At 44.0% G+C, this 14639-nt stretch overlaps 1 protein-coding gene across 4 annotated transcripts; it reads left to right on the top strand.

Annotated features, from left to right (window-relative positions):
* The first annotated feature begins 1097 nt into the window (after positions 1-1097).
* On the top strand, positions 1098-13608 carry LOC133349767 (uncharacterized). Of its 4 annotated transcripts, XM_061563487.1 has the most exons (5): positions 1098-1178; positions 4818-5464; positions 7688-7850; positions 8068-8341; positions 9290-13608. In XM_061563487.1, the coding sequence occupies exons 2-5, from the start codon at positions 4929-4931 to the stop codon at positions 10912-10914; spliced, it is 2598 nt and encodes an 865-aa protein (XP_061419471.1). In that variant the 5' UTR covers positions 1098-1178; positions 4818-4928; the 3' UTR covers positions 10915-13608. The 4 variants fall into 4 exon arrangements, with proteins under 4 accessions (XP_061419471.1, XP_061419474.1, XP_061419473.1 ...); XM_061563490.1 differs by lacking the exon at positions 9290-13608 and having other exon boundaries at positions 8068-8856; XM_061563489.1 differs by lacking the exon at positions 4818-5464 and having other exon boundaries at positions 1135-1178; positions 7688-7810.
* Positions 13609-14639: the final 1031 nt, after the last annotated feature.

The raw sequence follows: 14639 nt of genomic DNA on the forward strand, positions 1-14639 counted from the left end.
CACTCCACAGCGGAGTACTGGGCCCCAACGTGGAGTGGCCAGCCCTCAGCCAAACCTTGTCGATGTCAAAATCAACAGCTCACTTCGTATCATCGGCGGCACCCTGAAGTCCACTGCCGTGGCTTCCTGCACCGGAGAACATCGCTGCAACCAACATGCGACGTAATGCCACGACCATCCGGTAGTACAAGATCGTGGAAAACTTCGCCCTGCCACGCCACCAAGACACAAAGGCTTAAATCAAGTTGACCTTTCTCGAAACGTGCCTCCACTCTGGCAACTGAAAATGAAGACACCCGGCACTTGATGGTCTGAAGGTTGAGGCAGCTACGAACGTGGCAAATAAAAACAACGTTGAGGACCTGGAGGCTGTGGATCACACTGAACCTGGCTCGGACGCATGTTCCACAAATGGGAAATCAATGAATCACCACACTTTTTAGAATCAACATCACGCGTTTAGAGTATTTGGCTGCTATAAATGTCCACACGATAAGCCATGGCGTTAAGCCATCATTTTTGGCCAGGTCGCTTCTGACCTGACCAAAAATGGGCCCCTGGCTGGTAAAATAAGATTAGGTGTTACCCCTTTCTGGCAATAATACAGGAGGTGTTAAGATACTCATACTCTTAGGTTTTTTCGGTAAAGTCACGTAGGTAAATCTAGCTGTGACGGTCCCACCTGATGACGGAGACTTGTGTTGCCTCCTAAACGTCGTGATTTATAATTTTATTTTTTATAATTATTTATATTATTTATTATTTTTACTATTTATTTTTACCTACGTGACTTTACCGAAAAAAACTACCGAGTATGAATCCTTGCAGTCACGAAAGCTTCAAATCTAGAATTAGGTGTTAAGATGTTCAAACACCAAACAGAAACCCTTTGCGAGGAATCAAGCCTGCGTTAACCACACACACAGTACTTGTGCTGCACGTGCAAACAAAAATGTTCCAATAATATTTGGCATTGTAGTTGATATCGATTGGCCTCTACCAGAAGACAGCCTTCTTTCGAGCCAAATTTTCAATAGTTTAATTTAATATATTCTTTATTTCCACAAGGTGGCGTATAAAGAAGTTAGTAGTACGCGATTCAGTCCCAACTGGGCGCTTATTTCCGTGCAGAAACAACAAGCAGCGGGGACGATCGAGACAACGCAGTCCGTCGTACGGTAGGGAAAGCCGACGGCAGCACGGAATCTTCGTCGTTGTTTCATTCACTTTGAGCGGAGAACGCTGCTGTTATGTAGCGAGTTCTTTGAAACGTTTGCAGAACGCTACTCGGGACGGTCCGCGTTGGAATCGTGAGCCACTCCCACGGCCTCTCCCCTTTGTCTTAGTGCGCATCGCGTCCCCGATGAGAGTTGTAGTGTTTAGTTTGTTTTGTCCTTCAGTTTTTTTTTATTGTTGGTCATCTCTGTTCTCAAAAGGGAAACATAATGGGCGACGTTTTGGGAAAAATTGGCCCTTCCATGGCAGCAATTGAGACTTCGTCGAGCAACGCTCACCAAGTGGCCAAGTCCCAGCGAGCGTCAACTTGTTGAGAAAGGCAAAAAAAAGTGCTAAAAATGTAGTGCGTGACTGAGGACGCTTAAAGGCGAAAAATGTGCTACTGTACTGTAACAATGTTTAGCAGCAGGAGCTCTTTATTTTTTAAAAAACGAAACGGGTGTGGTTAAGAGGCTGCGTTGATAACGGAAATGAACACAGCGGTGTGACCGTAGTGGAATCATCGGTGTCGTAGGTTGGGGCACCCATTGAGTGCGTAAACAAAAATCTGTCAACACATTCCTGCGGAGGGAGCTGGTAGGAACGTTGGGTTGCTCGGTCAATGGCCAGGGCCAACGGCGGCACAAGCCGGCGTGAGTAGGTTAAACGTTGAGTTTTATAAGGGCACCACGGGGTGACCAGCCCCTCCCCACCCAGCCCCACCGCTCCCACCCCCCACCCAGCCCCTCCCCTCCCCACCCAGCCCCACCCAGCCCCTCCCACCCAGCCCCACCCAGCCCGAGAGGGCGACCACCGTGGTGGAGCTGGAGCGATTCCATCGGCTCGTGTACAAAAGGGCAGATGGACACCAGTGGATAGACTCGAGATAACAAAACGATTGTACGAACGGGCTTCTATTCCATAGCGGATAAACTATGGGTCGTGTGATGATGATGATGGGGGCGTTGGAAAGGGAAGTTTTTTTTTTAATCCATCAGTAGATAATGGATCATGATGATGAGCCTGAAGCTACATTAATCTTTACAAATGTGCAATAGTTGTACTTCAGTGTCATCATAGTGACCGCTCGCTCATGCAGCAAATGTGAAAATTACTACAACGTCTTTATTTAAATTAATCAAGTTTCAAACTCGCGTAGGACAGCCCAAGACAAAACAGGCATATGTGAGTTATTTTTTTTTGTTACGTCTTTAAAACGGCATCAAACGTTACTCATGGTAAATACATACTAGTAATTGATGACTAACGTTATTCAGGAGTATATCCTGTAGGCATCAATAGGACTGGACACGTTCTTTATTTGAATGGCCAAATATTTGCAGTGGGGCGGATCGTGTACACGATTGGTAAAATTTCGATTTAAAGCTTTCGTGACTGCAGGGATTCATCTTCTTCGTTCTTTCGGTAAAGTCACGTAGAAGGGAAATAATAAAATAAAAGAAAATTTACATAATAAAATACAATTCTCACGACGTTTCGGAATTTCCAATTTTGATATGCAAAATTCCTTTGTCAAGGCGCCCTTCCTCCCCTAACCAAGCTTAGATATACGCTGCCAAGCTTGGTGGTGTTCATTCAGACGCTGTCTTTCCGACAGACCTGTTCTTCACCTGAGGACGGCTGCTTGCGTTGTAGCCGAAACGTCGTGAGAATTTAATTTTATTATGTTTTATTTTTATTATTTTATTATTTCCCTTCTATGTGACTTTACCGAAAGAACCAAGAAGACGATTGGTAAACTGCAGTGGTTCATTTGGACTGTGATAACCACTACGTCCCGTGCCTAGCAACCATTTGTGTCCGAGTGTTGCACTCACCAGGGTTATTTTAATTTAGTAATTTAATTACACAAAGTACCATGTACAGCTTTTCCCCATGTATTGTGGTGTACAGTTAACCTTACATCTTGCATTGTGATCTCTGAATAATCACCCACTGTGCCCGATCTCGAAAGTGAAGCATGGTTGAGCCTGATTCGCGCGCAGACTGGTGACAAACCTGAGGCTTGCCAGGTGGTGTAGGTTGTGCGGCTGTAAGGAGATGGGAATGTAGTGTCACCCTTCATATGCATGGGGTTTCTCCTGGTATTGGCTAAACGTCTCAATTCCTCACCCTTGTGAAAAAAGAGACTTGAGATTCAATAAGACTCCTAGGTTAAAACAAAAGTGGAACTATTATCAACCTCATTTCTAGACACACATTTGGTTAAAATGAACGTATCTACTTCAAATAAAATACAATGTCTTCATTCAGATAACGCAATAAACACTACAAAAAATAACCCATTCTCATCCGATGTCGTTTACACTCTGTACAGATATTACATTCCACTACTTAACATGTTAAATTAGCAAGCACATACAGTAAACAAAGGAATAAACAAATTACTGTACATGTGTAGTGACATAGAATGGGTCACTACGGCACGTAGCGCTGGTTGCTGGCAGAGAGACGGAATTGTGGGTGTAGCAGCCGATCTGCCAGCAGAACATGTAGTGCCATGGAATGGGTCACTAGGGTACATAGTGCTGGTTGCTAGCAGAGAGAGGGCATCTGAGGATGTAGCAGCCTGGTCGGCTAACAGGGCACGTGATCGGCCGGGGTAAGGGATGTAGGGCAAAGGTGGCAGAGGGGACACGTGGGGTATAGCCCAGAACCTTCTGGTAGGTTCCAGAACGGGGCGAGGCCGAGGGCGGAGCCAGGCCACGCTGGGGGGCATAAAAGGGAGGTCCCGAGGCGGAATCGAGGCTGTCGTTTGGAATTGAACGCGTCATGCTACGTCTTTCGTCTCCTCGGCGTCGTGGTCAGGCTGTCCTGACCCATCTGTAGTTATCCCGTGTGTGAACAAAGTGTTTAAGTGTAGAATAAACGTATGTGCCTCCTACTATTAGTGTCTCCGAAGTGACTCACTACACATGCAAGGAGAAGAGAGGGTCAAATGAAGTCGTGAGTGAAACAGACAGAAGGACATGTCTAGATATATAAAGTGGTTAAACATATGCATAACAGTACAGTACGTGTAGAAACATATCCCTTTTAAAGAAGGTTCCATACGATACTGATGGTATTAACCGAAAAAAAACATTTTCAAATGGTACTGTATCATAAATGTTATCTGGTTGAATTGTAAGTAGTAGGAAATGCATGAACATTGTACCGTTTCACGAGTAAAAAAAAAAGTCTCGTTTTGGTCCATCAATCCCTTGGGCGTTCTGGACAAGTTTTCCAGCAACAATTGCTGTAGCAGGAATACCCCGGACCCTGCTGATGAGACTGAGAAAGTGAGAAACAGTGGCAAGGACATACCTGTCATTGCCTACCTTATTAGAGTCCAATTCATACCTTATTGGTCACCCCGTGCCCTTATAAATCTCAACGTTCATCCTACAAAGTCCCATCACAAGGGAGAAACACAAACAAATAGACACAAATATTTCCCCGTATTGAAAACTACATTTTCCTGTACAAGAATACAAGTAAACCATACGGGTTGACAGATATGCAAAAAGAACGTGGTTAAAATCCAAAGAAAATATGCAGTTGAACTGATAACATTTGTATCGTTTTGTGTTATGTATCAGGGTTTCGTCACAAGAGGACAACAATACTGTACGTCATGAGCAAACTAAAGGCAAGGAGCTGAAATGTAATTGCAAGAACTTGATTCAGCAGTGGCTTCGGTATCTGTCGTCATGGCTTCTGTGAAAATTGTCCGTGCGAAATACAGAAAATTTCCCACTCATTTTGAATTGCAAAATGTGAAGCTGACTATTGCAGAAGTGGACTCTATAATTGGCAAATTGGAACGAGAAAAAGAGGCTCCAGCCACAGTGGAGGAATTTGAGAGTGACGTCCGCTCTCTCAATTTCCTTGCCTATTTGCACCTGCGTCAACTCCAGCCTGACAAGGCCAAGCCCTTAGTGGAGGGCACCCTACAAAAGGAGCCACGCAACGTGACGGCCCTTGCCAACAAGTGTGAATTGCATCTACAGTACTTTGAAATTACAGAAGCCGAAGCAGCATTGCGAACCTTGGAGAGGGTAAGCGAAAACAAGGAGTCAATCGCCATCGCTTTGTCAGAGCTGGCTTACAGCCTGTCTCGATGTGGGCCTTGCTCGCATCTGTCGGCCGCCACAAAGTTTGCAGAGGCCATCGAGGTGGGCCAGAGTCGATGCTTGCCTGAGAAGCTTGTGGCTTGGCATTATGGAATGGCTTTGAGCTACAACAGGTTGGTTTTTGATACGTAAAAAATAGGTTTTAGATGACTAACAAATAACAGGAGTTTCGATTTAAAGCTTTCGTGACTGCAGGGATTCGTCTTCTTGGTTATTTCGGTAAACTCACGTAGAATGGAAATAATAAAATAATAAAACAATAAAAATAAAACAAATTATTTTGTCAAGACTCTCTTCGCCCCTCCAACCCAGCTTAAATAGTCGCTCCAAGCCTGGGGCGTGCCATTCAGACTCTTTCTTCTCGACAGACCTGTTCTCCACCTGAGGACGGCTGCTTGCGTTGTGGCCGAAACATCGTGAGAATTATTTATTATGTTTTATTTGTATTATTTTATTATTTCCATTCTACGTGACTTTACCGAAAAAACCAAGAAGAGAAATAACGGGAGGTTCCAGTATACTTTCTGGAATAATTCTTCACACAGTCTGTGATATTTGTCATAATGCTGCTGTCATCTTGAAATGCAAAGTATTCCTGGATTTCCTGGCGTGTTTTTACTGTATAAAACACATTTATACGACTCATACTTCTGTTTCCAGGTGATGGGTTTTCACATTGGTTATTGAATAGGTCTGCTATTCATGTAACAATTTATTTAATTAAATCCCAAACAATACAAATTATAGTTCGATCTCATTACAAAGCAGACACTCAATTAAGCATCTTATAATGCACCAATAAGCTGAACTTTCAACCTGGACCCCTCGCTTCAACCTAAACTGACCAACGTGGCAAAATATGGTCAAATAACCCCCATGATTTGACAAGGCGTGCCGAAGCCTTCATCCCGCAGTGGATTGACAAGGTGCTATCAGCCTATAACACCAGTAAAACCTCTCAAAGCCAGACTCGAGTAAACTTGAATTTGGGGTAAGCAGGAGAGGCAAACCAAAATAATTACAGATTTTTTAAGAAAATAAAAAAAACCCCAACCGGAACACTGCTTACGTGTGGTACTTAAGATGTGCGCTAGGATATGGCTTGTCAACACTAGGAAACGTAAGACGTTGTCCACGACCATTGTAATAAAGTCAGTTGATTTGCGTTTGTGCACGAGCATTTCTAAGGCTATGCACTTTTAAACTGTTATAATTCTTTGGTTCTTTCTGTAAAGTCACGTCGATAGAAAAAAAGAAAAATGAAGGGAATATAAATACAACATTTCGATCGCAACACATACGGTCGTCATCCGAAAAATGGGTTAGCCTCTAAAGGCAAACTGTTTATAAAGGTTTGGAGATGGGCGTAGCCCAAGTGTATCAGCAGCACCAGCAGCATGGGCGGGGCAGCAAAGCCAATGCAGCAGCAATGCTAATTGATGACGACCGCTTGTGTTGCGATCGAAACGTCGTGGTATATTTATTCAATTTTTTTTCTTTTCTATCTACGTGAATCCTCCCCTGCTCTACGTGGTGTTTCATCTGGGTTTCCTCCCATAGCTAAAACAATGTGACTCCGTGTTCTTCACCAATTTTCAGAGGAGGGGGGGGGGGGCACTTTCGCTGATAAGACATCAGCAGTGTGAGGGCCACCACACATTTGAAACCATTGGGGGTTTGACAGTGGCACGATGATGGGGGGGGGGGGGGTGTTTTTAGATGTTGTGTTTGTGTTGGGGGCCGCACTAAAGGCCACCAGGGGCTGCCAGTGGCCCACGTGCCTTACAATGAAGAACACTGAAGTAACTATGAGACCTCCTTTACCAGTGGCAAAATATAGTAATAGGTTTATACCCTTTCAACTGGTACAAAGACTGACATCTTTATACAAGGCATCATGTTTGCAATAGCCACAACACAAGCAGTCAAAATGCAAACAAAAAGATAAACTTCAAGGACAGTGCATATTATTATCATCAGAGCTATTTATTTTTGTTTGCATTTTAACTGCTTGTGTTGTGGTTATTGCAAACATGATGCCTTGTACAAAGGTGTCAGTGTTTGTACCAGTTGAAAGGGTAAAAACCTATTTCTACTGAAGTAACTGTTATTGGCCAAACATAATGCTGAACAATTGTCAATTGGGATTACACCTAATAGCAACATAGCCCCCCTACTGTGAAAACTTGGCAGGACCCTCTTAAAAAAGATTTAAGGACTCCGTGCGGCTTTCTCTGGTTAACGAGCGTTATAACTTTAATAATGGCTTTGAAGTGTTTAATGCCTTGAATGTATTATTTAGTGAACTTAACGTGAACACTGTTCTTTCCATGCAGGAGTTTGGCTCTGGAACACATTTTGGAAAATCCGGGCGTTGATGTGGAAGAAAACTTTAAAATGGCAATTGCGGCACTTGCCTACGTCGCTAAGTCAGACCACAAGTTTCTGAAGGCCAAAGCGTACGTGATTCTGGGTGAAATCACAAAGCACTATTGGAGAGTACGTACTTTTATGTCCGTATATTTTGAAATGATTTGCGTTTCATTTATAGTTAATTGTACTTCTTTCATATGGTTCGTTAAAGACAAATGTGCACACTTTGTGTTAGCCTGGTGTGCGAGAATAGACTTGTGTGTTTTTTTAAAAAGAGCCTTTCATAACGCATTTGAGTGCGCCTGTTATAACAATGGAATTTTTTTTATTGTTCTCCCATCAGGATGTCAAGCGCGTCCAAGGCAACATGTCGCATGTAATTGTGAAGCTGCCCGAGGAAAGCCTGACAGTCTTCGAGTGCTTCGAAAGAGCGTATGAACTGGCGCCTGAGGACCACTGGGTCCTGGGGCGATTTGGAAGGCACCTCCGACACGTCAAGCAACACGAGCGGGCTCTGGAGATGTTAAACAGGGCATGCGACCTCTGCCCCTCGGCCTTTACCCGCCATCACCAGGGACTTGTGTACCGCTCCATGGCATACGAGGCCAATAAGACCGGTAAAGGTGGAAACATATTTAATACAAATTCAAATGGATTTCCTTGGTTTGGAGTTGATACCAATACGTGATACGCGAGACTTCTCTGCTACTATCAAGTCGTCAGAATTTAATCGCACATCAATTCACAAGGAGTGTTAAGTGGTCCTAACTGACCTTTTCGCCTATAAATCAAGAAGTTTGCTATGTTACATAAAAAAAGTAAATCATTGTGTTAATTGTGGGTGATGATCGTGTGAGGTTTATATTGGTGCACTTATTTATATATTAATTGGCAGCAGAATTAATATGGTCACAATGTCAGGCTCTAAAGACAGTTTACAAGTGATAAATTACAGAATCTTCAACCCATTTCAGATTTCTAAATGTATCTTAGAAAATATATCTTACGTATAAATGTGTGCGAGCAAACGTCATGGGCAGGACACAAAATATACATTGCTTATACTGGTAGGAACCTCCTGGTTACACCAGCCCACAGGGGATTATTCTGTCCGTCCGTCGTTCATCCAAAAATGGGAGGGGTGGGGCTGGGTGGAGAGGGGAGGGTGGGGAGGGGCTGGGTGGGGAGGGTGGGGAGGGGCTGGGTGGGGAGGGGAGGGTGGGGAGGGGCTAGGTGGGGAGGGTGGGGCTGGGTGGGGGGTGGGAGGGGTGGAGCTGGGTGGGGAGGGGCTGGTCACCCCATGGTGCTCTTATAAAACTCCACGTTTAACCTACTCACGTCGGCTTGTGGCCCGCCCTCACAGTCGGCCATATTTGCGGAATACACCACGCCGCCGTTGACCCTGGCCATTGACCGAGCAACCCAACGTTCCTACCAGCTCCCTCCACAGGAATGTGTTTGTCATGTTCATGAAGTAAATCGTGAAGTAGGAATGTGGATCTAAATATGTAGCCTCAGTGCATCACAACTCCACCTGATAATCTTTTCCGAATTAAATTTTACAGCTAATGCAGGTCGAGGCAGAAGCCACAGAGGACATCCCAGAAGCAGGGGATATCAACAACGACGAGATAGCGAAGGAAGGGGAGCTCATGGTGGATTCACTGCAGACATCTGTGAGTCGTTTTCTGCAATACGCCTTGAAAATAAAGATCAGCGACCAGCTCATGGTGAGCAGTCCATTGTGTCAGATATTTTCTCTGTTCCATGCAGAGGGAGGAGAATGGGGAGATATCACTGTTCAAAAACACCAGGTCGCTTACAATATTATGCCGGCACTCGCAGTGATAATGAACAAAGAAGAGGCAGAGGTAACACAGTTGCTCTGCAGGATTACCAAGGATGGAACAAATCAGGTCATGACGGACGTAGTTACCAAAGACAGGACCAAGTTTTAAGCAATCGCAACACATCTGCTGGATATCCATCATACAGGCCCTTGCCAGAGCGGCCAATCTTTACCCATGCTTCATCAGGATATAAGAATGTCACAGATCCTCGGGCAAAAGATAACATGGATCTTGCCATTGAATGCATCAAAAAGGGCATAGAACTGTCAAATGAAACGGCTCACTCCTTGCTGGGGACTTTAGCTGAAATTTACTCATCATTGGGCAAGCATGAGGAAGCTGATGAGTGTTTCCGAAAGTCACTGCAAGAAGATCAATATGTCACACACCTTTCCCGTGCTCGGACACTGGAGGTATGGGGCCTGGCCATGAAGAAGCGTGGAATGTTGGAGAAAAGCCATAATTACTTTCGCATGGCTATTGAATATGCAGCCAAAGTAAAAATTACACAGAGGGTGGCCTTTCAATTATTTATGCACCAACTGAAGGCTTGTCGTGACCCGACACACAAAGACCTTCTGTACCAATCAACATTTTTTGAGCTTGTAGGGCGCCACGGTGATGCTCTCAAATTACTTTATGAAGCGCACAGCATGAAACAGGATCCAGAAGTACAATATAGCATCATCAAGAACCTGGCCGCAGAGAAAGAGTACCAGAAGGCGCTGACCTCTTGTGTTATGCTGCAATGCACGGATTCTGCAGACATTATAGATGACCGTGATCTGGTAGACATCTCTTTTGGCGCTGTCAAGCAGCGAATGGCGGATCTTTCGCTGCAGAATTCGCAAGTGCTCCGGAACATCTATGACCGCCTGCTAAGAAATTCGTGCAAAGAGCACGAGGTGTTCATCTTCCATAACGAGGACGATAAAAGTGCAGCTTTGGCTGAAAATGTTCAGGAGCTCGCAAAAGAAATGGCACAAATTGAGTGTGTCCCCCTTTGCTGTGTGCCAGGTGGCCAGATATTGGTACAAAGCATCGCGGAGGTACCAGAGAGTTATGACGCGATAATTGTGATGGTGACTCCAGAGTTTGTTAGAAACGATGCAGCGAAGAAGCTCTGCCTTTATCTGCTGCAGGGGTCTTGCGTTCTGCTGTGCCTGTGTGCGCCCTGCGTCTCCGAAAACGACATCCCTAAGGCCCTGAAGGCAGCGCACCGCGCAATACTTCCTCAGGGACTGTGCGGCGAAGCTTTCAAAGACATCGATCCATTGCAAAAACTCGATGTGTGGAGAAACATCTTTGACAATTTATGGGCCGCTAAAAATGCTGCATAAATGATGGGCAGTACTGAGAATTGTTGCTGCAGTGAAACTGCCAGTCTGCGTCGGGCGTAGGTGACGCTGCTTGCAGATCCTCTCATTTGCGATATGCCACGAAAAAAACCCACGACTTTCCTCCTCAAGAGAAAAAATCGCAGAGGAGAGAGGCGTTTTTTTGCCGTGCAATTCCCGAAATTTGAGAATGATTCGCAGATTTTTATGGAATTGAGCCTTATACATTCATGTACAGTATACATGTATATGTTTAGACTGTATTTATGTATAGACATACTATACACATATCTACTATTTGGTTCTTTCGGTAAAGTCACCTATGTGACTTATATGGGCACGGGGTGACCAATACGGTCATAATTGGTCTGTAATAAGGTAGGCATTGATAAGGGGTTGACAGGTATGTGTACGTGTTCTGAATTCATGAAAACGTACTAAAATCCACGATTGTATCGCGATCGGGGGGAGTTTTTGGCCACGTGACTCTTCTCATCTGCAATAATTTAGAATTTACAACACCTCTAATGAGCCACGGAGGCTCATCAGGGCAAAGTGTCCACACCTGCTTAGCCATCCGGCCAGATAATGCCTACGGCCGCCTGTGCAGCTCTTTCAGAGGGCAGCTACCATATCTATTTCCAGGCTGGCACGAGGCAAGTGCCGTCATTCGCACTACCAAGTGCACTAGGCTAAGGGAAAGCTCTTGACAGCTGGTGAAGGAAGAATTAGATGTCGGCCCAAGAGAGGCTGCTGTTGTTGCTGGTGCAGGTACAGGAGTCATCCAACATAAAGAAATGCAGCAAATTAGACTCGTCATCATCATCGGAAATGCGTATGCCACAAAGACTTTTTGAGCCAACCATTGTCCACTTTCCACCATGTGTTAGGCCTCCTGCAAGGTTAAGCACGTGTCACGGCAGATCTGATGAACCCACGAGTCCCTTGGGATGACTGACTGGTCGGTGCCATGATAGAGACGGCCAAGATCCACTCTACACTGGTGACGAGTGTGCAAAGCCCTTGAGTTGTTATTGGTCCAAAGCTCTTGTTCTCTTCCCACATTAACACCAAAGGATCTCAAACTTGCATATGTGCAACATCTCCCGTATCCACCATTTCCTTATCTCTTCTGCCCCCTCGACCCCCATCCACGCCTCCCATCACATCCTGACGTCATTGTTGCAACTCTCTCCTAACCAAACCTCAGAGGATCCAAAATGTTTGTGCCACACTCCTTATCTGCACTCATAAATGTTACCGCATTACAGCAAGTCCCTCGCTAAAGACAGACGTTTGCGTTCCTGAAATTGCAACATAAAGCGTATCCGCGTTAAGCCGGAGTCATTTTCCCATCCCGTAATGTTATTGTTTTTATTTTGACAGAGCAGTACACTGTTTTGCATGTTTATTTTTACATTTATTGTGTTTATATAGCATTTCCATAAATATTCTATGTGTGAAAGTCATTTTAATATAAAGTGTGTGTAAGAGAGAGAACGATATGGCGAGTGAAAAAGATAAATCACACAGATGCACACAGATGCACACAGATGCTGGAATAAAGACTGAGGAAGAGGAAGGCACAGAGGGCATCAGCCAAGTACCAGCTCCCAGCATCACCGAACAACGCTGCCAACACCCACGCTGCTCATAAAAAATTGTCCATCACACGCATAACTCGCGTTATTGCGGGCGGAATGTGCGTTAAGTGAAAAACATTCTTGAAAAGAAAAACAGCGTTAAAGCGAAACTGCATCGTGTGAACATGCGTTAAGCGTGGATTTGCAGAACAGGAGACCCTTGAAAAACGCGGGGGTTACGTTCTTGGAAAGTGCCGTGAAAGCCAAAACCAAAAATAGACAAAAAAAATAGACACGTGACAATTGAAACAAGTACTGTACTGTATGCCAAATAAACACCATGGTATCAGCCACGAAAGGCCTGCGAAAGGTCTAAATCAAGAACGATAACCCGCGAAAGCCAAGGGTTTGCTGTACTTCAGTCCTTTTGCTGGCTCTTAATCCAGTCGCGGGGGTTGTGGAGAGACATAAAAACTATAAAGGGCGCATAGACTGTGAACATGCACATCGTCGTGAAATGTGACGGAATGTAAAATTATACTGCATTATCACCTAAAGGCAATGTGAAAGATCTGTCATTCAAAAACTGCTGGATATCTGCCAAAAGTTGTGCCTTATAATGGCGTTTCTGATAAAGTACTGTACAGATGGTGGGACTTCCCGTTTCGACAGCAAATGTTTGCTTTGTACTGTATGCCAAATTAACACCAAGACATGTTTAGTTTTCAGCAACCACGAATATTTTGAATTCACCACACAACTGTGTGACACTGAATTGTCTACTTAATATTGTGTATTGCCTGGTCTGCAAGGGTCTCCCTCGGATATCTCATTGGGCACTCCTGTTTAATGTAAATGGATGTTCATCTATTGCCTTTCACGCTGAGACGCAGTTGTCTCTACTTGCCTGAAATGTTAATTTTCATTTCTATAAAATACCTTAAAGTTCTTGCATGCTTAAAATCTGTAGGCGCAGTTAACTTTCTTAAAGTTTAATTACTTTACATTATTGTTCAATTTAGTCTTGATTTGTTAAACGTTTTGAAACAACCATTGACTTAAAAACAACTTCATGTAACCCGATATGCCCTTGTGTTGCTTAAATCTCAGCAATGTACACTGAAAGTAAATGAATACTGAAAATAAAAATGATAAAAATGCAACGGTATTGCTCGTTATTGCAAGGCCTTTAGAATTAGAATATTGATTTATACTGGAGGAATGTGATTTCAAAAAATGCCCAGTAAGGACGTGTAAGAACGTTACAACAAACACAAGCAAGCAATTATATCTTGTCGAGACCACTTGACGTTGCCTACAGTTATTTTACTGTATTTGGAATGTCTTTTTTACGTATTGAAATAAGATTGTGGAGTTCGATGCCCAGTGTTCTTTTACTAGAGTTACTGTCAAAGCAAATTACGTTTCGTTAAGTTATATTACGTTTTTTTGGTTCTTTCGGTAAAGTCACGTAGAAGGAAAAAAATAAAAAAAATAAAACATTTATTATATTATATTATGATATTAATATTTTTTTATTATGTTTTATTTGTATTATTTTTTATTTTCCTTCTACGTGACTTTACCGAAAGAATCAAGAAGATGAATCCCTGCAGTCACGAAAGCTTTAAATCGAAATATATTACGTTTCTTTAATGTAACAAAAAACGATTACAGTACTTCCAATACCAAACTGTTGAAAACATATCTCATGGTACTTTTCAAAGGGGGCCCCAAATCGTAGCATTGGCCACCAGTGGGAGGGCAAGCCACCGCTCCCCTGCCCCTACGCTAGTCACGCTACTGCTTGAACCCTTTAAAGTTTAAACTTTCATGCTCGACCCGACATCCGACCTCGTGAAAACCCCTCTAACAGCCAGAGCCAGCGTGACGTGGATGATGATGTCTCCACGCCCAGGTAAATCACCCCTCCAGTGTTGCAAAGTTCGCTTAGCGTGAGCGAACCTGGACTTGTTTTTATCACGGATTGCGGTCGTTTGGGCTTGCTTTGTTTAGACGTCGCCTATTTTGGACTTTGTTGTAATCGGTGACTTCAACACAAAGTCGGGATTTGAAACAGTGTTTGCAGGAGTGGTTGTGGCAACAACGAGCAGAGGAAGCGCCGGGCGGCTTAAAAGCATCAAC

This window comes from Lethenteron reissneri, chromosome 31 (genome assembly GCF_015708825.2).
Source record: "Lethenteron reissneri isolate LAM-NWPU_2019-01 chromosome 31, ASM1570882v1, whole genome shotgun sequence".
In the NCBI taxonomy this organism is placed as follows: domain Eukaryota; kingdom Metazoa; phylum Chordata; class Hyperoartia; order Petromyzontiformes; family Petromyzontidae; genus Lethenteron; species Lethenteron reissneri.

Bases quoted from the DNA above. Each gene is read 5' to 3' on its own strand.
- LOC133349767 (XM_061563487.1), top strand. From the start codon at position 4,929: ATGGCTTCTGTGAAAATTGTCCGTGCGAAATACAGAAAATTTCCCACT. The intron at 7,851-8,067 runs GTACGTACTTTT...TTCTCCCATCAG, and splicing joins TCACAAAGCACTATTGGAGA to GATGTCAAGCGCGTCCAAGG. The intron at 8,342-9,289 runs GTAAAGGTGGAA...TAAATTTTACAG, and splicing joins ATACGAGGCCAATAAGACCG to CTAATGCAGGTCGAGGCAGA.